Source organism: Melanotaenia boesemani, chromosome 8 (genome assembly GCF_017639745.1).
Source record: "Melanotaenia boesemani isolate fMelBoe1 chromosome 8, fMelBoe1.pri, whole genome shotgun sequence".
Classification (NCBI taxonomy): domain Eukaryota; kingdom Metazoa; phylum Chordata; class Actinopteri; order Atheriniformes; family Melanotaeniidae; genus Melanotaenia; species Melanotaenia boesemani.
Window position 1 is genome coordinate 3,615,313 of NC_055689.1, and position 27,524 is coordinate 3,642,836.

The following is a 27,524-nucleotide window of genomic DNA, read 5'->3' on the forward strand; positions in this document are numbered from 1 at the left end:
TCCCGTTGTCTCGTTATCAAGAGAAAATGTTCCTTGTTATCTGGCGGTAACAGTTAAAAATAGAACAATCGAGAATATCCGTAATAAACCAATAGTGATCATTTTTAAAAGAAAGCATAAAAATAACTTTCTTTTTTTTTAAATCCTGGATAAAAAATGCTGACCATCTCATAAACAATTCAAGATTTCTAAATGAGTCTAAATCAGAGCAAACAAAGAATCATCTGGGACCGGCTCTTCTAATGGAGCTGAATCTAAGAATCAGCTCTGCTACCATGAGCGACGCGATTCGCCACATTTTCCTGAAAACACGCCTCATCCACCGACAAGATCAGCTGAATTTAAATAAACGTAAAGACAAGAATGTGGTGGTGGGACGGTGGAAACAACGGCACTGGTTAGTAACTAGCTAGCAGCTGGTTTGTAAGTGGTTAGTAACTGGTTAGCAACTGGTTTGTAAGTGGTTAGTAACTGGTTAGTAACTGGTTAGTAACTGGTTAGTAACTGGTTAATAAGTAATTTTGTTCCTTGCTGTGAAAAAGTTGCTGTTCAGCATTTTCATAAAAATATAAATGAATAAAAACAGTTTAAAGAAAGACGTATAATGAAATGCATTAAGCTGCAGTGATAATCTGAATCTTTTGCTTCAGATAAAAATGCGGCTGGTGTAAATCCTGGTTAATTTTACGTGTCTACTAGCTGGTGATCAAAACAGTTAATCTGGAGCCCCGTTTATATGTACATGCATATTTTATCTGTGCACATTCCAGGCTGTTTATACGGCTTGAAGAAAAAAAAAACAATCACACTAGAGAAGAAAATCCAGAAGTGTCCTGAGAACAAGACTGAATCTGTCCCAGTCTACATGTACCCGGCCTTTATTTGTCCCGCTTGACCAGGACCTGATCTGAACTGACCGATGAACTAAGATAATCCATAACTGGCAGCATTTACAAACATCCAAACACAGTTGTAATAACTTGGAGACCTTGACTTTTAGGCACATTTCAGTTCAGAAACGTGGTCGGACTCTGCTGCTGCAGCTGGAGACATCTGTCTGGACCGATCTGCATCAACAGCAGCTTCTCTTCATGTCCTGGGATGTTCCCTCCTCCAAAACGCCACGATCTGATTCTGAACACAAACTCAAGTTCATATTCGACACTCTTGTTATCAGTGTTTGTGAGAGGTAGATAAATCTACTTACTAATACCAACACCATGCCCGATGCTTGCAGGGACTCCCTTCTCTGTGTCCTTCAGTATGCACATCTCAAAGGCCAAAGCCGCCACCCTAAAGAAGAAGCCCTGCACGTTCTCCCCTGAAAACAACAAAAATGAGCCATTTTTCACAGCTACAGCTGTCCTAACACGTCGTGCAACACTGGCAAGTCAACATTGTAGGTTTCACCTGTTTTAGACGAAACCGCCCAAAACTCTGCTTTCATTTCTGCTGCAATCTTCATGGCGTCTTTTTCAGTCCTCTGTACTTCTTCTAAAGGCTTTTAATGAACAGATAGTTGGAAAACAAAGGGGAAATGTGTACCTGGGGTTTGTAAAATATGCATCAGAAACAGAGGATACTCACCAGAAGATCAGTTTTAGTCCCAACTAAGAAGATGAAACAGGAATCAGGTTCATTGTCTTTCATGGCCTCCTCCAACCACTGGCTACAAGAGAAAGTTGAGTTTTAAAGCACATTGAAACTTCTCACTCATTCCAAACCTATGAACACCTACATATCTAACCTGTTTAGTCACAACATAGAGATTAAGAAAAAAATTACAAACCAATTAAAAAAGTTGAGACTCTGAGTAAACGCAACAGTAAATGCAACAACAAGTCTGGAAAAAGTTGGAACAGGAGCAACAAAAGGCTGGAAAGGTACCTGGTACAAACCAGAAAAACCTGGAGGAGCATTTGACATGGGGTGGTTGGTTGGACTGGTAATTGTTTTGGAACTGAGTCTGTTCAGATTAACTGCTTTCAGCTGCAGGAGGTGTATGGACCTGTTTGGATCCTCTCTCTACCACACCTGACCTTGCAGGTTTCAGCAAGACGATGCTGAACCACATCCTGCATCCATCACAGCAGCATTGCTTCACAGGAGAAGAGTCCGGCTGCTGAACTGGCCTGCCTGCAGTCCAGACCTTTCACCAATACACAACATCTGGAGCATCATGGAAACAGGAATCCAGCAACCAAGGTCCAGGACTGTAGAGTTGCTAGAATCCTGCATCAGACCAGAATGGGACAACATTCCTCTCCTAAAACGCCAGCAACTGGTCTCCTCACTTCCCAGACGTTTCCAGACATGTTAGAAGAAGAGATGCTACACCATGCTGAACATCACCCTGGAACTACTTTTTACACCGTGCTGAACATCATCCTGGAACTACTTTTTACACCATGCTGAACATCACCCTGGAACTACTTTTTACACCATGCTGAACATCACCCTGGAACTACTTTTTCCCACAGTGCCGAACATCACCCTGGAACTACTTTTTACACCATGCTGAACATCACCCTGGAACTACTTTTTACACCATGCTGAACATCACCCTGGAACTACTTTTTACACCGTGCCGAACACCACCCTGGAACTACTTTTTCCCACAGTGCCGAACATCACCCTGGAACTACTTTTTACACCGTGCCGAACATCACCCTGGAACTACTTTTTACACCGTGCCGAACATCACCCTGGAACTACTCTTTACACCGTGCCGAAAATCACCCTGAAACTACTTTTTACACCGTGCCGAACATCACCCTGAAACTACTTTTTACACCGTGCCGAACATCACCATGGAACTACTTTTTACACCGTGCCGAACATCACCCTGGAACTACTTTTTACACCGTGCCGAACATCACCCTGAAACTACTTTTTACACCGTGCCGAACATCACCCTGAAACTACTTTTTACACCGTGCCGAACATCACCATGGAACTACTTTTTACACCGTGCCGAACATCACCCTGGAACTACTTTTTACACCGTGCCGAACATCACCCTGAAACTGCTTTTTACACCGTGCCGAACATAATCCTGAAACTACTTTTTACACCGTGCCGAACATCATCCTGAAACTACTTTTTACACCGTGCCGAACATCACCCTGGAACTACTTTTTACACCGTGCCGAACATCACCCTGAAACTACTTTTTACACCGTGCCGAACATCATCCTGAAACTACTTTTTACACCGTGCCGAACATCATCCTGAAACTACTTTTTACACCGTGCCGAACATCACCCTGAAACTACTTTTTACACCGTGCCGAACATCATCCTGAAACTACTTTTTACACCGTGCCGAACATCACCCTGAAACTACTTTTTACACCGTGCCGAACATCACCCTGAAACTACTTTTTACACCGTGCTGAACATCATCCTGAAACTACTTTTTACACCGTGCCGAACATCATCCTGAAACTACTTTTTACACCGTGCCGAACATCACCCTGAAACTACTTTTTACACCGTGCCGAACATCACCCTGAAACTACTTTTTACACCGTGCTGAACATCATCCTGAAACTACTTTTTACACCGTGCCGAACATCACCCTGGAACTACTTTTTCCAGACGTATTGCTGCATCAGATTCACTATCAGCTCATATTTTCATCACATGGTGAAATGTCTCTGTTTCATCATCTGACATGTTGTTTATCTTCTACTGGGAGTCAAATGTGTCTTGGTGGGATTCTGGTGTTATTTACATTTTATGCAGAGTCTCAACTTTTTTAAATTGCACACACCATGAGCTCAGATGCCATCAGCGTTTAAGTCTCAGGGTTAAATTCCTGGACAATTCTGGCTTTTACTGTCTGTTAATCTGCTGTTTTCTTTCCTCAGATTTCCTGTCTATGTTTTCTTTAAACTATCTGCTTCAATCACAACATTCACCAGTAGAATAAAAAACGAGACCTACCGTGTGTGATCAAGGGACTTAATGTCTGCCATGTCGAATACTGTGACAATAACTGAAAAGTGAGCAAAGTATGTAAAAATCATTGATTTACTCCATCAGAAATGTTTTCCCTTCCAGTAAATCCTGTTAAAGTTAAGTATTACAGCAGCTTCTTACCCTGAGCTCCTCTGTAGTAGGCTGATGCTATGCACTTGAATTTTTCCTGTCCAGCTGTATCCCAGCTAGAAGAAAAAGTTCATTTAGATTACAGTGGATGGAAAAATACAAAACATGTGAGCAGGATTACTTCTTTCTTACAACATTTTCCTACTCACATCTGAAGAGAGAAAGGCACTCCACATATCTCAAACCTTTCAATCTCAAAGTCTACTCCTATGGTGGCTTTGTAATCTCTTTCAAACACATCTTTACAAAATCTGAAAGTTGTACCAAAAACAGAGAAACAAAAAGTCATTCCTACAACTTCTTAGTGAAAACTCTTCCCTGATGAAGCGTCTTTATCATTTTAAATTATGCCATAATCAGAATAAAAACAAACATAAGATTTTAGGCCTTGCAATGAATAAACTGCAGAATATGGAGAAAAATTTGACTCAAAATGGTTAAAAAAGTGTAAATCATTTTATAGTAACTGGATTTTGCGAATGTTTGTTCAAATTCAGACACAAGTATCAAACTATTTTAACACAAAATATTTTTACCTTAACCTCACAGATGGTGTACAGATCAGCTTACATGTGCATGGAGATGGGATTGGGACAGAAGTTTTGTATCTCTGTATCTCAAACTATAACAAGTACGGGTACAAATCAAATCTACACGGACAAATTACTTCTGCTAAGGCCAGAAATGCTTATTGTGACACTAGTAAACATGGAGGTACAAGTTGTAAAAGGCATGTCTCTATCCTAGCTCCACACATGTGCATCAGGCATGTTGATGGATATTTCTTGTACGTGAACATTACTGTAGCAGGACTCCGTATAACAAACAAGCGTAATGTGTGGACAGTTTAATGAAACAAACATCAAGGCATAGCATAGGAATTCTATGCAGCTTTTTCTTTCCAGCAGCCATCGATGCCTCCAGCTGAAGACTGCCAACTACCAAGCTAAGACGTAGCAGAGAGCGGGATGGCAGGAAGTAGCTGTCACCCTGAGTTTTACTTACTCTGCTTTCAGAAAATCCCCAAACATATCCAACAGGATGGAGTCCATCCATCATCTGCACCGCTTCGTCCATTACGGGTTGCATGGAAGCTGGAGCCTATCCCAACAACTAGCAGGCCACCAGTCCATCGCAGGGCCAACACAGAGACAAACAACCACTCACACACACTCCTCGGGAGGATTAAGAGCGTCCAGTTAAGCTGACATCATTTCAAACACATCTTTACAAAATCTGAAAGTTGTACCAAAAACAGACAAAGAAAAAGTCATTCCTTCAGCTTCTCAGAGAAACTCTTCCCTGATGAAGAACCACTCAAGCCGGAGCAGCCGGAGAACCCACGCATACACGGGTTTGATAACACTCACACTGTCAACTCAGGTGAATAAAATCATAAATTAAATATTTTCCAACAAAACTCACAAATATGAATATCAGTTAGGTCAAAATTCACCTGTTATTATCAAGGGGTATAAATAATCATTCTTCCCACTTTGACATTCTATAGAACAAAATAAGACTCGAATCTGATTAAAATCCAGATGACCCAGCTTTCCAGCAGCACCCTAAACGCATCATGTATTAGTGGAACTGTGAAGGATGGACCTGTACACTTTTTTAACATGACTGAGTCTAATTCCTCTCCATAGAAACGTAAATACACAGTGCTGATGAGTACATTTAGAAGATTATAAGCAGTAAATATTGATATAGCTGATTAAAATCAGTCGTTTGATGGCTTAGCTGACAACCTACTGATCAACAGGGCTGCCAAGATTATCAAGTTTTAGTACACGATTATTTATTCATTCAAATAATTGTGATTAATGCTTTTATTATCTTTACATTTTAACTTTACTGCAGCTGCCTGTACTATAGGCCCGCTAATGATTCATAACTCAACTAACAATCGCAGTAATCCAGTAGAAATAACAGGTTAACTGAAGCAGCTCTACCTGTTAATGAGGCAGGTCTTCCCCACATTAAGGTCTCCAACAACGACTACTTTAGACATCTTCTGCTGATCCCACCTTCAACGGAGAAAGCAAGGGTTTGACATCACTGTGACTATACGGTGTGTTTTAGTGTGGCGGTTCTGAATGGAGCCAGGATAAGGACATATGTGTAAAAGTACTATCAAACATGTCAAATTTACTTGTAGGGCTGAACGATTAATCATTTTTAAATCAAAATAGTAAATTAAGAAGATGCAGTTAGCAATCGTTTTCATGTAACTGCACCTGGTCTTGGTTTCACACCTGTAGCATCTACGGTTTCACTGATCCGCACGCTCTGTCGTCGTTCTTGTGCGACAGTTATTTAACCCTTTAAAAACGGAACGGCTGCCAGAAGTTCCCTGTTAGCATAATCCCATTTAAACCGCCCTAAAATAAAAACTAGAACAGTTTGAGCAGTTTTTTTAAGCCTCTTGTCTTTTAAAACGTGACATCATTATGAGCCAATGATGTCATCACGTTACGCAATGCACAGCTGTGTTATAAACACACGTGGCGCCAAGAAGTCGCAGGAGAGCCGGCGCATAGTCTGTAGTTTCTACTGTGTTTTAGATGGTTAACATTTGGTTTTAGTAGTTTTTATGACAGTCAGTCAGTCGTTTAGCGTAGTTAGTTGCGTTCTTCAGCAGGTTAGCATAGTTTGTTTTTAGTTAGCCTTTAGCTAAGTTTACATTAGTGTAGGTTAGGTAATCTTAGCATACTTTTTTTTTTACACATCTGGAGAGGATGGTTCAAAGGGAGTACTTGGCAGAGCAGGTGAGGGAGCTGTTGTGAACTTAGACAGTCTTAGGACAAATTAAACTGCTCTGTACAAAGAAAATAGCTTAAAATGGATAGAGTTAAAACATGTATTAACTATTCAATATTTTTCTGCATTTAGAAATTTTTTGTTCAGTTAGAATCACAAACCCCAACCCAGTTTTATTAAAAAGAAAAACCAACTTGCTACCATTATTACAAGTGTAATAAGCTGTTTAAAATTGTGTAGGTTAAGTTTTACTGTGCTTGACACCTTTTAGACATAATTCCTAAAGCTTAATGTTGGGACCAGTGTTACACTAAGAGCCCAACTGAAATGGACTTTTTGAAGTTGATGCCAACTCCGATACAGAAAACAATTCTGATAACCAATTAACTGGTCGATTTATTTAAAGAAATATGTAAAAATAAAATAACTTCTGTTAATTTGTTTTGCATTAATATAGCTACCAGTTGTACTGGGGAATTTATCTTTAAATTTAAACCATATTAGACCATATGCTATGCTGTATATAAGCAATATAATGAGTGTGAAGTTACTGGTTATAATACAATTTATGCAGCCTTCTGACACCTTTAATGTTACATCACATTTTCTTTTCTCCATTATTTTCTGGGCCATGAAGTCATGACTCATATGAAGCAAAATAAAAACCAGACTCAGATGTTAACACATGCCATGTTTAACAGAGCTGCATTTTAAACATAAAATGGTCCCAGATAATCCGGAACTCAAGTTCCTCCACAACACCGCAGTGAGCTGCTGCCACAGCCTGAGTCACCATTTTCTGACCAAGTAAAACTAGGAGGGACATCATGACGTAGCTGCAGACAGAGTAATGTTCATCATTTTAACGTTTCCTCCTCTCTGCTTCACATCCATCCTCCTGAAATGCGTCTGGACACTTAAGTTAAGTTAAGCTTGGTTAGCACTTCTTTAGCAACAAAGCGCGAGTCGCTATCGTGACACATGGCAAATGGAGTTTAAAAGAAACTGAAGACATGCTGAGTCATGCCCAATTTCATGTTATAGACGTAGCTGTCGTCACACTCCTCTGCCCACCCCTGTCGTGCTGCCCGGCTGTAGCTGCTGCTGTAGTTACTGACAGTGGTGAGGACTGAATGGAGTTAGAGCTCCACCTAGTGGACAAACATCATTCTGCACGAATCCGACACTGGACAACATTTACGGTTTTATGAGAAATTAAGAATATATCAGCATTAAATTTTGCAAAACTCTGGCCAGTTGATTTTGAAAATGGCTATAATCGGCTGATTTAATCAGCCGGTCGATCAATCGGTCGGGCTCTCATTTGTACCTATTTATTATAGTTTTAAACATGGAGATAAAAATGATTAAACTTATGTCCTTATCCTAACTTCAAAGAGGGCAATAACCAAAACCAGGAGACTCACGGCTGATGTCTGGCAGCTCTGTCTTTACAAGCGGTTTTAGTTTTAACGTCCCAGTCTCTCTTCAGCTGCAGGGAGGCCTCGGGTGTGTAGCACTGAAAACAGAACATGACAATTCAGCTCATGGCAAGTTATCTCATAACACATGCACTGTAGTCAAGCAATGATCAAAAGATGCTCTAAGAAGCGGCATGTAACAAGTCCACAAAATTCCCCGTTGACTTCTTTTCCACTAAGAACATCAGTGGGCGATCGACATGCAAACACAGCAGTATTATGATCTATTTGCTGCTTTCCACTCGGTCATTCAGAGGCACGTGGTGTTGATATAAACACAACAGCCGTCCTCTGTGAGACACTCATTCACATGACTGTATGTTGACGGAGGCTTTGAATGAGAAGCTGCAGCAGCCTATTTCTAGACTATCTAGAAAGCCACAAGTTTCCTATGTAGCATCATCTAGACTGGCACTTCTATGGTTTGGACCATGGTAAAAGTCAACCATTTTCCTAGATTTTGGATGTAAGTGGGAGAAAAAAGATTTAATGTAAAAACTGAAGGATGTACCTTTGGGAAATCCCAGATGATCCGCTCCTTGCTGACTGTTGGTGGGGACTTCATCATCATATTTCTGTCAGCGTTCATGATGACCTGTGGAGGATTGTCGGATAATTGTTAGCTTCATATGATACCAAGCTAATACCAGACACTCTTTCTCTGCATTCATTTCTACCAATAACATTTTTCTTGACCAATATTTAGCGTATGAGCCTTTTGGTTTAACCCAAAACAGGTCCATACAGTCTGTTGTGACAAACAAAGATAACTAACTAGCCTGGCATATCTAACGCTCAACATCCCATAATATGACACATTACAGCATGACTTTGGAAAAGTAGCCGGGTAGTTAAAAACAAAAACTGCTATTTAATAAGCTTTTCTATAAAATGTTAGCTTGTCCCAGGCGTTGTGAATGCACCGAACACAGAGACGGAAATACACTAATTCGTCTTTTAAATAAAAGTGGAATATGACAACGACTAATAAAAACAGTGACATAAAATGATGGCATTGTTAGAGTAGTTAGTTTGTTGTCATTCATAGTTAATCTTAACTGTTTTTAAATTGTAATACTTGCTTGATGCTAGGCTTGAACCCTATCTGGTACGAAAGATGTTTAAATTTGAAGGTACAAATCGGAAGTTTTTGTTACATTGTGTGTAATTGACGTTAACATGTAAATAAAGCGCACAGACTCCATAAACACCGCATTCCTCTTTAGAGTCGTAGTATATTACACTGTAGTTTAATAGCGAACGCCGTGAGTAATGTTAACTCACCACCAAAAAATAACGTTGAATATTTCTCCGATATTCTCGCGCTTGGCGGCTTGTTTCGGCTATGCGCCCGTACGCTGCTGGATGAGGAGCTCGTATCTATGGCAACCGCGCTGGAGTGCCTTTGTCACGTGGTGAATGGACTCTTCACACACGTGGATTAATATGGAGAACCGTTTTGACATTTATTAGCTTAACGGGATATGTCTTTCAGATATCTGTATTTCAGTTCTTCCTAGTCAAAATCAACATTTCAGATATCTAAAATGACATTCTTACTAGGGCAAATGACGTCACATTCCCCATTCACGCGTATTGTGTTTTAACTTCCAGTTATCCTAAATGTCTTTCCTCCTATCTAAAATAAATATTCTGGATATCTGAAACAGAATTCTTACTAGGAAAAAAATAGAGTTTCTGATATCCAGAATCCAATTGTTTCTAGTTATAATTTTCATTTCAGATATCAGAAATGACAAACAAATTTCAGATTGCTACAAAATCATTTCTAACATCTACAATATTTTTAAACAGTAAAAATGTCATTACAGATGTCAACTACTACTAATATGGCTTGTTAAAATTACATTTCAGATATCTAAAATTCTAGTTATGTCTAGGAATAATGCAGTTACAGATACCTACAAACATATTTTGGTTATCTTGAGACAGTATGGTGGGGCACCCTTTTGACATAAAATTGACTAACTGACTCTCCACATTTCTATTTTAGGTAGCATTAAAGCATTCTTCCCAGTCAGAATAATTTTCTTGCTCGTCTGAACTGCTTGTTTCCTGTTCAGAATTAATGTTCCTAATGAAAAGAATTGAAGAACAAAGTTTCTCTACACATCTACAAATCCTCACAAATTTCAAGTGGCCATTTTTAACATTAGCTTGACTGATTTGTATTTCAGATATCTTTACTTAAATTCTTCCTATAGTCAAAATAAATATTTCAGATATCTAAAATGACATTCTTACTAGGACAAATGACGTCACATTCCCCATTCACATGTATTGCGTTTATACTTCCAGCTATCCTAAATTACTTTCCTCCTATCTAAAATAAACATTCTGGATATCTGAAATAGAATTCTTACTAGGAAAAATGAGAGTTTCTGATATCCAGAATCCAATTGTTTCTAGTTATACAGTTATAGTTCTAGTTATACTAAAACAAACTAATGTAATCACCCGCGCGTGACCCATAATGCTTAGCGGCTCACATTCTGTATTTAACACATTCAGCTTCGTTAACTCTGTTTTCTCTCAGTGAGTTCTAATGGTGTTAGCGGTCATTGACAGGATCACAAGAAAAGGAAGAAAAGAGAGTAACTCCTCTGGATGTGTTAGTTTGTGCCTTGCACGAGAATCTGCACCAAACAGTCGATGGAAAGCTGATGTTCTGTCCCTGTCTGAGTCCATTTCACCAGTCCAGGGAGAAAGCACAGGAACTGCTGGTAAAGCGGGAAAAACCGTCCTGTGTTCACGTCTCAACCATTCACACGTCATAATGTTACATCGAAGATCGAAGTTGCCATCATGAAATGTCTTTAACTGGAATCAGGGATATCCACTATTCAGATGTGGATATCGGCAACTCAATTATGACTATTTGTAATGATACACCACATACACACGAATGGGAAAAGTGACGTCATTTGTCCTAGTAAGAATGTCATTTTAGAAATCTGAAATGTTCATTTTGACTAGGAAGAATTGAATTAAAGATATCTGAAATACATATCCAGTCAAGCTAATAGATGTTAAAAATGGCCAACTAAAATTTGTAAAGATTTGTGGATATCTGAAATCTGGTTCTTACCAGTACATTTGTAATTGTAGGTATCTTAAAATTCAGTTTCTGCAAGCAAAAATGTGATTGAAGATATCTTTAATTAGAATTCTGACTGGTAAGAATGTAATTTTGACTAGGAAGAATCTAAATTAAACATCTGCCAAAGGGAACAATGAGAGGAGTGCGCTTTGAATAAATGTTAAAATGGCTTGCAATAGTATAAAACTGTGGGACACTGGGCAACCACACAAAATTCACATACAGCAGCATAGATCATTTTGTAACGCCTCTAATCTGACAAGGTCTGCGCCTGGGGGGGAAATTATCATCACCTAATTTCAGTGTGATTTTTCAGCCACTTATTAAAACCTGAAACTTATCCAGGCCCAGACTAACATGCAGCTGTCTTAGCTGTTTTAAATCAAAGTCACTTGCAGATACTTTTTCTTTTTTTACTTATTGTGGTTTAAAATAAACCAGTTCCAAGTAAGAATTAGAGTTAATCTAAATGTAAATTGATTTTTAAACTAATCCTTCAAGGTTTAACTTCTGCTTAGCAGTGTTTATCATTACGATGGATAATTATCACAGTTAATCTTTCTAACTGAAAGAAAAACATTAGTGTTTCTTTTATGTCCTGGTTCTGGTTCTGTAGTCAGGATAACCAGAATGAAACACATTAGTGTTTCTTTTCTGCGTCAAAGATCTCTGGTCCAACAAGTTTTATTTGTCATATTCCATTTACACATTGAAGGCTACGAGGGACATGATATAAAAAAAAGAAAAATTTGTTAGTAAGAGGGAAATTGCGATGTTGTAGTAGTTCTATTTAAACAATAACAATGAACTAAAGCTGCAAGCAGCGATGAAGGCCCTCGCGTCTCTGGTGCCGCTCTGGCCTATTGCACAGCTGCCTCACCCGACTACCTCCCTCCCTTAACACTCCTGCTCTCGCAAACCGCCGTATGCCCATTCTTCCAGAGGTTTTCTGCATTAAGTGGTGATTTTCCCCATGTGAAGATCAACTGGCACCTCAGTCTGACCAGTTATGACGTCTGAACCATGCATGACCTCGTTTCTGACAAGTGGGGTCATATTCTTCAAACGGGAGCATGATTTTATCAAGAAATTCCATGTGGCCACTGGGTGGCGACATAGTCGTTTTTCATGTAGAACCATGTTTAGGTTGGAACTCTAATGAGAACAAAAAAACATCACTTCCATTGGTCAACTGACGGCAAGGTTAGAGCCACTTCCTGTTTCATGGCAAAGGATTTAAACATCACAGGAAGCCATTTTGATCATGATGCTGGAAGAAGTCAGTCATAGTTTCAACCATGGGTTCATGAAGGATGATATTAATGAGTTTGAATCTGTTTTACATCTATTAAAGGGTTAAAATAGAGGGACGTCCTGTTCCAGGGGGGCGGGGCTATGGCGTTGACAACATCAGGACATGAAGAGGCTTTTCTGTTTGTCCTGGCATGTTATATAAATATGCCACATTTCATCAATGACAGTCAAAGCAGTGGTTGGAGCTTACAGATTAAATATTTATAAGGGGCGCTATAGAGCCATATAACCAGCATATGTCTATTGGAATCAGTTCCAGGCCTGACCACTGTCCTCCCTGCCGGGTTTGGTGGAGATCAGGAGTACATTGGGTCAGTTACAAGTACTTCCTGTTTCATGGCATCGGACCACTATTCGCCATGGCTACATTTGGCGAAGAAACTTGAGGTTTTATTTCTGTAGTATCATGAAAGGGTTTGACGTGATCTGAAGCACTTTTAAGTGTGGGAGGTTCATTCCTGAGGAGATGGACCCCGGCGTCTGAAAAAAAGCACTTCCTGGTGGAAGTGGGCGGGGCTTAGGGCCACACCGGAATTGGTTATATGGATCTGTTCAGGGCCAGACAGTGATTAATCCCTGTAAGTCTGATGGAGATTGGATGAGAATTGAGGGATTTATACTGATTCATGATGTCATGGCGTCTTATTGAAGCTTGCCATGGCGCCACGGTCTCGCCCTGCAGCGTAGAGCAACAGTTTTCACTGGATATCATCACCAACTGGTTTTCTGCTGTCTGACTCAGTGTGGACCAGATTGTGTCCAAAATGTCAGAGAAATGGGTCTTCGAGAAAAAAACATGACTTCTTGTCTTCAGGGGGCGTGGCCATTTCATGATCCAAATATTGACATGTAGATGTGGTCAGGATGGGATCATTTTGGTTTAAATATGTTTTTTTTATGTGGAAGTTATATCACTTTTGCTTTTCATGGCGAGACATCAAACTTTGAGGCCCCGCCCCCTCTATGCCCTTTCTCCTATTAGAAAACTTTTGATAACTTTGAATGGCAACGGATGAAGATGGCGCCAAGGCAAGGCGCCGCCGTAAGAGCTGTCTTGTGCAGTGTTTTTTTTTTTTTCTTCTTATTCTTTGTCTTTGTGTATGAAGCACTTGCCATAGTAAGTTATGATCGTGAGTCACTTCATACATTCGGGACAAAGTTTGTGGACTCTCTAACGTAGCACCTGAGCTAAGGTGTAATGATTTTAATGATTTCCCCACTCGAGGCAGTGGAGGCCAGGAGGCGAGCCGAGGAGGACGTGAGTACAGCGAGGGGACTGGGCGGAGACACTGCCACGTAGGCCGCCGACCTGATACTTGAAGCGGGGTCGCTGCAGGTCACCAGCGTCGGAAACGCCAGCACAGAGGAAAACGAGGAGGACTGCTGTGTGGCTGTCTATCTAAGATCCCGCTGCCGTCCCTTTACTTGGCGAATGTCCAGTGCTTGCCAAACAAGACGGACGATCTGCTGAGCCGTATTCAGACCCAGCGCGAGGCCAGAGACTGCTCCGTGTTCTGTTTGACGGAGACGTGGCTGTGCGGGACTCATCCTTTCAACCACCGAGCTTCTCTGTCCACCGTTCCAACAGTGATAGAGCGCACCGAGAAAACAAAGGGAGGAGGTGTGTTTTTTATTAATGAACATTGGTGTACGGACAGTGTTATAATGAACCAAACCTCCACTGCTAATCTCGAATGTCTCATGCTAAAGTGCCGCTGTTCTGTCAGTTTAGCATACATTGTCAGATCAGCATACGCATAGTGCAAAATAACTGCATCTAACCCTAACCTTAACCCTAACCCTAACCTTAACCCTAACCCTAACCTTAACCCGCATGAGCATTAACGTAATGTATGCTACTCTGATGCGTATGCTAAACTGACAGAACACCGCCCCTTTTACCTCCCTCAGGAGTTCTCTGTGTTGTTCTTATGTGCCGTGTACATTCACCCACGGGCGGACACTTCAGCTGCTCTCAAGGAGCTAAGTGACCTTTTGTACACACGAGAGCTCTCATCTAAATGCTGTGGTGATAGTAGCAGGGGATTTTAATAACTGTAATCTTAAAACTGTCCTCCCCAACTACTATCAGCATGTGAAACATCCTACCAGCGGATCACAGATCTTTGATCATTGTTACAGTAATGTAAAGTCAGCTTATGGCTCCATTCCCAGACCTGCTTTTGGCAAATCTGATCCCTCCTCCATTCTTCTTCTTCCTACATACATTCAGAGGAGTAGACAAATAAAGCCAATAATACGTACTGTCCAGTGCTGGACTAAAGACAGTAAAATTCAATTACAAGGTTGTTTTGATGCCACGGATTGATCTGTCTTCCAGTCAGAAGACCTTGATGAATACTGTGATGTGGTGACTGGATACATAAACGTTTGTGTTCCCACGGAAGATCATTAAAAAGCATCCCAGTCAAAAACCTTGGATTACCTCTTTTAAATCTGGTGATGCTGCTGCCTATAAGCAGGTCAGATATTCTTTGGAGCATCTATCAATGCCTACGGAGACAAGATAGAAGGATATTTTAAAGCGCATGTGGACGGGACTGAACTCTATCACTTCCTGGAAACAGAGAGGAGAGAACATCATTGCTTTCGACCACTCACTGCCAAATGACCTCAGTCAGTTTTATTGCAGATTTGAAACTGGGAATGAGTCTGCTGTCCTCTCCTCTCTTTGTTGTGAGGAAAGTGGTTTCATTGTCAATCAGCAGGACGTAATGAGAGTCCTGTCCAGGACCAAGGTGAGGAAAGCCCCCGGTCCAGACAGCATTCCTCCTCTTGTTCTTAGACTGTGTTCAGATCAGCTTAACTCACCTGTATAACATGTCACTTAGAAACTGCACTGTTCCACTTAGTTTTAAAAAGTCTGTCATAATACCAGTGCTTAAGAAGACACCTGTGAAGTGCCTTAATGACTATCAGCCAGTGGCCTTAACTTCTGTTTTAACCCCTTATCAAGCGGGGTCATTTTGGCAAAAACGCCTGTAATATGACCTCTCCAAATTATAATTACTGCTGTTATTGAACCCTCTGGATTGTAAGTACAGGCTTGGGCTCTTTGTAAAGGTAACACTCTCTAGTTTCACCCACAGCAATCAGAATCACTGTAAGTATTACTGATAAAAAGTTATACACTTTAGAACACACAGAAAAAAATATTTTTTTTGTCCTCGCCTAACCTGTACAGACAGAATGAGACCAATCTTGATGGGAATATTGATGTTTGACCGATAGAGAGCCCTCAAAGGTAAGGAAAGTCAACATTTAAACTTTCTGCTTTTCTGTAAAAAAGGCTTTAGTGTTAGTGCTGTGGTTGTTGCATGTCAAAATGGTTTATATCATCGGAAAGACAAGACTTTGAGCTTTCATTTAATGTATATATTGTGGGCATTCATGACAGAGGGGCTTGCACACATGGCTGCAATGTTGTTGATTAGTAGTCATGTACCGGGACCGGTACGTCTGCATCGTAAGGGGTTAATGAAAACTTTTGAGCAACTGGTGTTGGACTATATTAAAGGTTCCTGTGAAGCGTTGAAGACGCCATTTCTTTTGCTCTGAACTCTGTATATGAACATTTGGATAGAGGAAAATCTCATGCTTTTAACTCTCTGGTTCCTGTGAAGCTCATTCACAAATTGAAAACTTTTGGACTTGGTGATGCCATCTGCAAATTGACTTTAAACTTTTTAACTTGCAGACCACAGAAGGTCAAAATTAATGGCTGTGTATCTGATGAACTCTGTGTAAGCACTGGCTCCCCACAAGGTTGTATTTTAAGTCATTTGCTTCTCACTCTGTACACACATGACTGTGATGCTACCATCCTAACAATCTGATTGTCAAGTATGCAGACGACACCACTGTTATCGGTCTGATCAGTTCAAAGGATGAATCACATTACAGAGCAGAGGTAGAAAATGTCATTGGTGTAGTCCACGTGATACGCAGGTATACGCTGTATACCCACTAGAAAAGGTCACAAATATCCGTATAACCACTAAAAAATGCTCAAAGATGCGTATCAACATGTTTTGTGACATAACTTTTACTTTCCCGGTCATAAATTAGCCACGAAGCCGGCCCATTTAGACCATGAGGAATTCAGTCAAAAGTGACGTTGAGCCGCCGCAGATAGAAAGCAGCTTGGCCGTCTGTTCTGATCCTGACCTGCGTTCCTATCAGCTGGTGGCTGGTTGCTAGACAACTGCGAATTAAAGAGCAGCGGATGAGAGGAAGAAGAAGATGCAGCAGAAAAAGAAGAGGAAGAAGATTTTTTGGGTGGTATGTGTAGTTAATGGAGAATGCAGAGAAAAAACATTAAAAGAAAACAAAGTCAAATCACACTGTTCAGTGTGTCAGTGAGTGTGTTGCTACTGGTGCTGTTTCCACTGTCGATTCGGGGGACACTACAGTTACCGCTGACAGTTCAGAAAGGAGCCTGATGACTGCAAAGAGGCTGCTGCAGCTTCTGACGGGCGGGGAGGAGACTGAGCCTGACACTGTCGTCCAACCTGGGCCCCGTTTCAGAAAGCGGGTTTAGTGAAAACTCTGAGTTGGTCAACCCAGAGCTTTAAACTCTGTTTAAGCTGCTTCATGAAACGGGGCCTCGGTGAGTGGAATTTGTGTGTTAAACAGCAGGTGATTGGCACATTAAATTATATAAAACTAGCTAACTAAAGTGGTGGTTTCATACTGCTCTGCTCTCTCTCTCTCTCTCTCTCTCTCTCTGTGTGTGTGTGTGTGTGTGTGTGTGTGTGTGTGTGTGTGTGTGTGTGTGTGTGTGTGTGTGTGTGTGTGTGTGTGTGTTCGTAGACGAGACTTTGACCAGGCTGGCCTTGTGGAGTGAGAGTCAGGTAGGGGAATTTAAAAACAGGCATCTATGGTTAGAAAGGAGAAACGGAAAGTTAGGTAAATGTTGGACATTTAAAGCTGGTAGAAACTATTTAAATGTACAAAGTTAAAGCTATATTTGCATGTTATTATTATTATAGTTAAGTAAAAATGACAATTCATAGTCATCTTAAATGTCCATTAATAAGGACACCTTGTACACCATCAAATAAACAACTTATGTGTGTTAAGTGTCGTCTCATTATTCAAGCTATTCCAAGAGTGAAATACTTGCCTCTATATGTTTTCATATAGAGCAGTGGCTCAGGCGGTAGAGCAGGTCGTCCAATGATCGGAAGGTCGGCGGTTCGATTCCCGCTCCCGCAGTTATCTGTCGTTGTGTCCTTGGGCAAGACACTTAACCCTCCTTGCCTCCAGTGTTGGCATCGCTGGTGTATGAATGTGTGGATGAATGTTCGGTGATGGTCGGAGAGGCCGTAGGCGCAGACTGGCAGCCACGTTTCCGTCAGCTTGCCCCAGGGCAGCTGTGGCTACACACGTAGCTTACCATCACCAGGTATGAGTGAGGAGTGGATGAATAATGGATTCACACAATGTAAAGCGCTTTGGGTGCCTTGAAAAAAGCGCTATATAAATCTAATCCATTATTATTATTATTATTATTTATTTATTGAAAATGGATTTGTCTTGTTCTGTTAGTGGCTGTTCAGTGGTTAATTAAAGTGCAGCTGTTAATCAGTTCACATCAAACTTCATTTATAAAGCGTTTTTCTTGCCAAATGCAACACAAAGTGCTTTACATGATGAAATAAATGTATGCATATTAAAGTAAAACAAGCCTTCACACATTATATGACAGCAATTTAAAAACACACCCATCATTGTCTCTCTCACAGTCACACAGACGTCCACATACATGCACAAACAGAGCCGTCCCCCCTCCCTACATTATACACAAACATGAACTCCACAGTTTCTGTTACTTAGAACAAAAATAATAAAAGTAATAAACATCTGGCTTGAAGCCGCTGTGAGGAAACAATATCTTGGAGATCCGATCACACCAAGAGCCAGCCCACCCATTTCCACAGAGGCCAGCACAGCAACCACCCAGACCAGGACCGGCCAGAGTCCACATCACAGCTGTAGGACTGCAGTGCAGAACCCCCAGCCACTGGGACAAGGGTGATCACCACGGCAACAACCCCCAGTCCAAGCAGGCAAAGCTCCTCCCCATGAGGAAAAGAATGGCTGTTATACATCTTGTGTAGTTTACATTTAGATAAGGGTTAGTTTCTTAGTATTATGCGTTTAAGGATTTGTCCATGTGTTTTTTTAGGCATGTGTTTCTTATGTTTTGTCTGTTAAATGTTGACAGTGCACTTTGAGTTGCAACTGTTTTCCAATGTGGCTTCTTTTCTGCAAATGGCAAATAAACTGAACTGAACTTTTAAAGACACATGCCTTCTGAACATCCTGAGCAATTTTGGTGGCAGTATGATGGAATTTCTAGGAGGAGATAGAGTTTAAACGACATCAGTAAAATGCCAAAATGGCAACTTTGACCAAAAAATGGCCGACTTCCTGTTGGTTTTCGGCCATTGATCCAAGCAAATTTATTGTTCACCAGAGCATTTAGAATATGTGTAGCGATTTTCATAAAGATTGATGACATGCAGTGGAGGGGCATCGTAAATAGGTGGTGCTCTCGTTTAATTTTACGTAAATTTAAGCATTCCTTTGGGGCTTAGGCAAAATTTGGAGAGTCCCCTAAAAGGCAATTTACTTTTGAGGAGAAAAAGAATAATAATACAGAAAAAAACCCATTTGAATTACAACAGGCCTTCAAACCGCCTACAGTGCTCTGGCCTAATTAGACAAAGATATTGCCTGGTTTAGAGGGTGATGGCTGCTGGTAGGTATGATTTCTGGTACCTTTCTGTCTGGAATCAGACATGAAGAAGCCTCACACTGTACTCACTGCTGTTTTCTTTACTGTGTTGTGTAGAGGATGATGAGAACCCTCCATTATTTTCACAGAACCAGAGTTATCCTCACCACAGAACCAGAGTTATCCTCACCACAGAACCAGAGTTATCCTCACCACAGAACCAGAGTTATCCCCTGCACAGAACCAGAGTTATCCTCACCACAGAACCAGAGTTATCCCCTGCACAGAACCAGCGTTATCCTCACCACAGAACCAGAGTTATCCTCACCACAGAACCAGAGTTATCCCCTGCACAGAACCAGCGTTATCCTCACCACAGAACCAGAGTTATCCTCACCACAGAACCAGAGTTATCCCCTGCACAGAACCAGAGTTATCCTCACCACAGAACCAGAGTTATCCCCTGCACAGAACCAGCGTTATCCTCACCACAGAACCAGAGTTATCCTCACCACAGAACCAGAGTTATCCTCACCACAGAACCAGAGTTATCCCCTGCACAGAACCAGCGTTATCCTCACCACAGAACCAGAGTTATCCTCACCACAGAACCAGAGTTATCCCCTGCACAGAACCAGCGTTATCCTCACCACAGAACCAGAGTTATCCCCTGCACAGAACCAGCGTTATCCTCACCACAGAACCAGAGTTATCCTCACCACAGAACCAGAGTTATCCTCACCACAGAACCAGAGTTATCCCCTGCACAGAACCAGCGTTATCCTCACCACAGAACCAGAGTTATCCTCACCACAGAACCAGAGTTATCCCCTGCACAGAACCAGAGTTATCCTCACCACAGAACCAGAGTTATCCCCTGCACAGAACCAGCGTTATCCTCACCACAGAACCAGAGTTATCCCCTGCACAAAACCAGAGTTATCCTCACCACAGAACCAGAGTTATCCTCACCACAGAACCAGAGTTATCCCCTGCACAGAACCAGCGTTATCCTCACCACAGAACCAGAGTTATCCTCACCACAGAACCAGAGTTATCCCCTGCACAGAACCAGAGTTATCCTCACCACAGAACCAGAGTTATCCTCACCACAGAACCAGAGTTATCCTCACCACAGAACCAGAGTTATCCCCTGCACAGAACCAGAGTTATCCCCTGCACAGAACCAGAGTTATCCTCACCACAGAACCAGAGTTATCCAGTTTGTTGTCCAGCTGAATTCTCAGGTACTGGTATTCCTCCACCACCTCCACCTTTTCTCCCAGGATGTAAACAGTAAACAATGACATGAGAAAATAGGTGACATCAGCCAAAATATCAATAGAATTGCTTATTGAAAGAAGAAATGTAATCATTGTATTTTACATTATGTTAAAGGAGGTATTTCTGTTGTCTTATTATATTTCAATCCCAATATAAAGCTGTTTAAACATAGATGTCAGAGAGCCAAAATATACAATTATAGAATAGAATAGAAATACTTTATTAATCCCTTCGGAGATTCGGAGACTATACATAGGCAAAATATAGCCAAAAAGGCAGATGAACTTAAAGTGTACCAGCTGCATAGATGACTCACTAATGATTTAATTCCTGCCCTTTGACTCCATAATCAATAGTCATAAATATTGAGCTGATTTGAGAGTTAAGTCATTGCTGTTCACTCAGTGAACAAATGAAGAAAAAATGTGCGTTGGCCGGGAATCGAACCCGGGTCAACTGCTTGGAAGGCAGCTATGCTAACCACTATACCACCAACGCCTATCATACCATGGAACATTTTGTAATTCTAGCAGCATAATATTTCTCATTCGATGCTGGATGTTGGGAGTTTGCGGTACACGGGCTCTGTGCGGGAGGGGGCGGGGTTGGAAAGGAGGGGGAACATAAAAGCGGTAGAACAACAACAGAAAGAAAGAAAGAAAAAAAAGCGACAGTCTCGCGATCGCGGTTCAATGCCAATGGCCAAAATGTTCCATTGCTTTTAATTCCGTTTCCTTTCGTTTTTAGACAATCGTTGCAAACGTTAGGAACTTTTAGAGGAAAAATGGAGCAAAATAATTGAAAATGGGACAGATTTCACGTTTCCATTGCCATTCTTTTCTAAATCTTCATGTACACCTGTGTGATTGTATGCATATTTTACTGCATCTGTCATCTTTTTGCATATCATTGCATGTATTTAATTATTTAAATTGAACTAAACCCACTAAATACCTTACAAGCTTGATATAAATTTCCTGCAAAGTACTGTATGTCCTAATGGAAGACTTATCTTTCTGACAAAATGAAGCTTGGATGCTGCTGACATACATATTTCAGTACATTTGATCAATCATTAATGTAACCCACACTGATAATTATTAAATACTATTCAATAATAAATAAAATAATATAATAGTTGTTCACTTTTGTATCTAGATAGATAGATAGATAGATAGATAGATAGATAGATAGATAGATAGATAGATAGATAGATAAAAACTTGTATATTTTTGCTATTTATTATTATTGTTGTTAAATAAAATTCTCACATCATTACACTGTTTCCAAAAATGTGTGGACATTATTAAAAAATAACAACAACCAAAAAAACAAAACAAACAAACAAAATACCCCCCGCCCCGCCCAAATGAAAAAAAAAAAAAAAAAAACAAGGAGATGTGACCACAGCCAATATTTTATTTTAAAACTGTTGTGGTCAGAGATTCAGACCTTCAGTCATACTCTCATTCATTTATAGTCTTTTTATAACCTTGACTGACGTCCTCCTGGTTCACCTGAGTGCAAGATGACAACCAACAAAAGTCTTATTATATGCAGAAATACCCTGTAATAGATGTCAGACAAACAGAGTTGGACAACTGAGCTGTGATTCCTGAGCTTACAGATGCGTCTGCATTGGTGCAGTTTTGGTCCCAAACTGGGAACTTCCTCTGGGATGGTGCATGCTGGGGGTCCTCACACAGGCCATAGATGAAGTCCTCTTGAGTACTGGGCTGGGGGTCCTTAAATAATATGGTGGCATAGAAGGGTTGGGAAGCCTCACAAGGTGAAGGACTAGGTGTCCTCACAGAAGAAGGTGTGTGTGTGTTTTTGCTTCTGTAAAAGTTGTAGGAAATTTTCTGGTGTGTTCATGTACAGGTGTAACAGTTTTTTGTCTGGTGATGGTGTGGATTGAAGGGTCGTTGCCTTCTGTCTGTGATCTTTTTGTCTCCTTTCTTCTTTCCCTTTTGCTCTTTTTGCTATTTTCCATCTTTTTCTGTCCCCTCCGGTCAGGTCCAGCAAGATTACATAGATTCCGTGATTCAAAGTAAATAAATAAATTAATTAATCACATTATCAAGAGGAGCCTTACCCATAGGCCTCCCCTTGGCAGAGCAAATTTGTTCAGCACAATACAACAACCAGATTATCATTTTGCTGCTATGATGCTGGACAGGACAAGTTAAAAAAAAAAAAAAAAAAAAGAAGGCGAAGGGCTGGGGGTGGCTGCACTGCAGATGACAAAGTGCCTCCAAAGCAGGATTTTGTGAACTGTAAGACAACACTAATTAAAGCTGATGTTAAAGCAAGCAGTGTGGGATTTATCTAAAACATGAAGAGCTACAGCAATATTCACCATGGACAAACTTAGAGGGGGACCCAAAAATATCTGTGGCAGGGCCTCGGGAGCAGAGGCTGAAGCTGCAGACGATGTGGAGGGAGGAGATGACTGGTTGGCAGGCTGCAATAGTGGGACATGGGGTATCAAAACAGACATGCGACGTAAGATTTTAAAGAACATAATATTGTTAAAACTGATCACCTTGGCATTGAACCCACAACTGCAAGTCCTGGCCTGACCAAATAGGCCAGATTGCCCTCTGGCCTGCATGGGACATTTCTCTATCTAAAAATGGGACATTTCTCTATCTAAAAACAAAAGCAACGTTATTAAGCCTGCTGTGCAGTGACTGCAGTTCTTTGTGAAATGGACATCATGTGTATCATCACAGTGCACGTTTTCTTCAACTAACCTACATACTAATGCACAAAAACAGTAAAAGCCATTCACTGTACCTTTTGGAAGAGGTCATGCCACTTGCGTTGCCATGGTGCTGGCCTGTTGCTGGCTCCTGGGGGCCAAGCTCCAGTGCTGTCAAAGGCCCTCAGCCTGGACATCCATTCCCCATCTCCCATGGCCTTGTGCCTTTTTCTCTTGGTTGTCATCTAAAGTTAGCCTTGACTTTAAACACTGTGTGTTCATCAAAGTACAACAGTGAAACTAATTAGATGATACAGTTACTGTAAATTTGGAATCAATTCTTTAACACAAAATAACTAAAAATAACGCAAAAAGTCCAAGTCTAAATAAACTTCATTCTTAAAGTATGTTTTAATTTTTTTAGGGCTGTTCTTTAGTTGTGAGCAGGTTTATCTCACTGAGCTGCTGTTCTTTACATCTTTTAGGTACTAGTTGCTCCTGTTCGATTCATCAGCTGCAGGGTTTTTACATAACGACAGTCCATATACTGTATCTTGCAAAGCTCCCGCGCTCTCATTAAATTAACACGATTTGTTAACCAAAATCATTTTCTTGCAGAAAGGAAACAGAGGGCTAAAGTATCGAGCATGATGGTGTTCTCGGCTCACTAAGCTAACGGACGTTCACATATTTAGACAACCTAAAATAAAGGACAGAACACCTGTTTCTGACAGAGGACACAGAGATAAATTAACCAGGTCATTAAAATAAATATAAAAAGTACAGGTACTCACCCTGATTGCCACTATTTTCCCAACAGATGCCAATCTTTTACCAAGCAATGGCCGATGATGGAAAATCCCAAAGGTGGCTCAAACGACAGAAGCTCTGCAATCAGTTCCGTCCATTATCAGCATTCATGCTACGCATTGATTGGATGATGTCCATTATCATATTGGACAGGGAGACTTCAGATTGGAGGAGGAGAACAGAGTGAGTGTGTTCGGCTGTTAACTGAAAGGTTGGTGGTTCAAGCCCAACCAGGGATGCAAGTTTTCTTATGAAAACCAGATGGTATGAGCTAAGTACAAAAATAAGTTTTTTCTTCTTTTGTTTCTAAGGAGACGTGGAGCTGTCACCCATATAAATAAAAATTGGGACTTTTTAACGTTAATTAGACGTTTCCACGATCTACTGTATGCACAGTTTCCTCGTTCACGTTTTTAAATAAACCATTATTATTACCATTATTCTGGTGACAGCTCAACGACTTTGTAGTTCGTCGTGTGGATTTAGAAAATGAAATTTTATGTGTTATAGATTGTTTTTGTTTCCTCTTATTATCTGTAGACGGAGCGATTGACTGGTCAGTTTTGGCCAACAGTTTACAGATTAGATTCTGAATTTTGTTAAGTACTATCAATAACATCACATACTATCACTAACATGCTACCTCATAGTGGCGTAGTGGTGAGTATCCCCGTCTGTCACACGGGTAAAGTTGTGAACAGGTGTAACAGAATGCCATCCAGTAAAATGGCAGCATTCCTGTTGCTGTCCAATGTGAAGAACAGTCCAAGGTCCTGAGCCCAAATGAGTTTTAACCCTGTTTTACAAGTAATGCAGGAGACTCTGGTTCAAATGACTAAAGATAATTAAGACACAAGATGTAACTAAAAAGATTGTAATATTTTGCTGGTAGTACAGTTAATTCAGTTAATTCATTAAGTCCATGCCTTCTGCCTAAATACTGAGTACCTATAATGAAACGAGTGTTTCTCAATAACCCCAGGGTTTATTTAAATAAATTTGGAAAAGAGAGATTTGTTAAGATGTGCAGTTAACAGTATTTGTTACAGACTATGAATAAATGAAGATGAAACAAAGTACAAGTATAAAAGTTTTAGGACTAAAACACGAACCTTTTTTAAAAGGATAAACATGAATATATATTTGAAAAAATCACTTTCAAATAATTTCACTGTAAATACCCTCCAACTAGTCCAAAATGCTGCAAGAAGAGTTCTGATGAGGATAAACAGGAGATATCACATTTCCCCAGTCCTGGCTTCCCTTCTTTGACATCCGGTGGGAACCAGGAATATAAAGTATTGGTTCTTACATATAACACTGTTAACAATCTCTATGATCATATGAAATAAATAAATAAATAAATAACAGTGCAGCTGCTCTTATTGAATCAACCCCTCCCAACTTTAGTTTTATAAGTGAGGTCAGACTGAACAGGAGAGGAGGGTTGCAGTTTTATTTAATGAATCATTTCAGTGGAAGCAGTCATCTTTTGGATGTTTTACTTCTTTGAATATGTGGCTCTTCAGCTGAAAGCCTCTCCCAGAGTCATGTTTCTAAATATTTACCGGCCCCCGGACACTGCGCAGCATTTTATGAAGGTGAAATGCTGGCTACAATCTGTGGAGATTGTGTCAGGATTGTATTTATTACTGCTATTTTGTCATGTTCTGTTTTCTGCTACTTGTGATTCAGAGATCCTACTGGGCATGGTGGTGGTGGTGCTAATGGGAGATTCTACTCACCTGCTGCTGTTTGGCTCAGCCAGCCTACATAAGTCTGCAGTCCACTTGTCGCCAGATTGTTGCCTTACCTTAGTGTTACAACACCAGCCATTCAGAGATTCTTTTGAGTTTGTGTGTACAGTCTGAATCCTAATGCTCTTGTCTTGTCAACCTACCTTTACAGAAGAGTTCCATTTTCCAATCTGGAAGACCCACCACAAGCTGTCATCTGTGGTTAGCATCTTGCATGGCAGCTTCCGCCATCAGTGTGTGAATTTGTGAATGTGATGTGTGATGTAAAGCGCTTTAGGTATCATTACAGGTACAGAAAAGTGCTTTATAAATACAGACCATTTACCATAAAAACATATGGTCCACCAATAAAATAGCTAAAATAGTTCAAATAAGTATAAAAAGAAAATCAAAAAAGTTAACATCTCAACTGGTGTTAAAAGCCAAAGAAAAAAAATGTGTTTTAGGGAATTATTTAAAAACAGCAAGTGAAGAGGTGTCCTGAGGTAACCAGTTACTGCCAGTCCTCTGGAGGAAACTTGAGATCCCTCAGACCTACACAGCTGTCTGATGAGGTTTACTCTACCCTCCCTTCCCACTCAGACTTCTCTTTACTGTCTGTTAATGAGGCTACAGAAACACTCTGCTCCTCTCTCGCCTCCTCTCTGGACAAACTCTATTCTCTGGTGTCTAAACCAGCTAGACAAAATCCTCCCAGTCCATGGCTCACCAGAGTTCTATGGCAGAGGTCACTAAAGATCCAGACTTATGATCTGTCCCATATGGACCTGGATCTAAAATATAATATCTGACAGGATGCTTTTATTTTAACTGGTGCAACTTTTGCAGTCTTCACGTTCGTGGTCAGGAAACAAGGAGACCAGATGCATGTGAGTTAAGCCATCCCACATGATACACTCAACCAATTAGGTCTGTCTCTTTGTAAACTCGGTGGCATTACAGCACAGACAGACAAGAGTTTAAGAGGCAGGTAAACAAGACAGTAGAAGGAGAAAGAAAGCTGGCTAAATAAAACAAAGGGAGAGATACAGATGACTGTGCCAGAGAAAGGCAGCAGTGTTGCCAAGTCCACCTGATTTTGGCTTGTTTTTATGTGAAGCAACTCGCAAATATTGTCAATCGCATGAAGCAGGTTTTTGGGCTTGTTTTCTTGAATGTATTTGCTTATTTGGGTTAGCCCTGCTCGGTTATGAAGCCCCCGATTCATGGATTCATGGATGCGGAATGGTAAAAGTGAACTCAACAGTCCTTTATTTGTTCATGAAGTAGCATCAACAGCCCTGTTAACTTAGTTACTACAGCAGGCCGAACCGGCACGCCCCAATCCACATGCATGCACAAATTAACTTGACAGAGCAACAGTGACAATGCATGTGAATAAATTGAAAATATGTAAAATATATATGATAAAC

General features: G+C 40.7%; 1 protein-coding gene and 1 non-coding gene across 4 annotated transcripts; both read right to left on the bottom strand.

The window, feature by feature from the left end:
* Positions 1-810: 810 nt before the first annotated feature.
* On the bottom strand, positions 811-9,750 carry rab36 (RAB36, member RAS oncogene family). 3 transcript variants are annotated; one of them, XM_041991356.1, is made up of 11 exons: positions 9,644-9,749; positions 8,871-8,954; positions 8,306-8,397; positions 6,071-6,145; positions 4,262-4,363; positions 4,104-4,168; positions 3,948-3,999; positions 1,588-1,669; positions 1,411-1,501; positions 1,208-1,321; positions 811-1,134 (listed from the first exon to the last, which is right to left on the bottom strand). In XM_041991356.1, exons 2-11 carry the CDS (start codon positions 8,946-8,948, stop codon positions 1,073-1,075), a joined length of 813 nt encoding a protein of 270 aa, XP_041847290.1. In that variant the 5' UTR covers positions 8,949-8,954; positions 9,644-9,749; the 3' UTR covers positions 811-1,072. The 3 variants fall into 3 exon arrangements, with proteins under 3 accessions (XP_041847290.1, XP_041847292.1, XP_041847291.1); XM_041991358.1 differs by lacking the exon at positions 4,262-4,363 and having other exon boundaries at positions 9,644-9,750; XM_041991357.1 differs by lacking the exon at positions 6,071-6,145.
* Positions 9,751-21,267: 11,517 nt separating this feature from the next.
* Positions 21,268-21,339, bottom strand: trnag-ucc. Its single transcript has one exon. It is a non-coding gene; the product is annotated as a tRNA-Gly (tRNA).
* Positions 21,340-27,524: the final 6,185 nt, after the last annotated feature.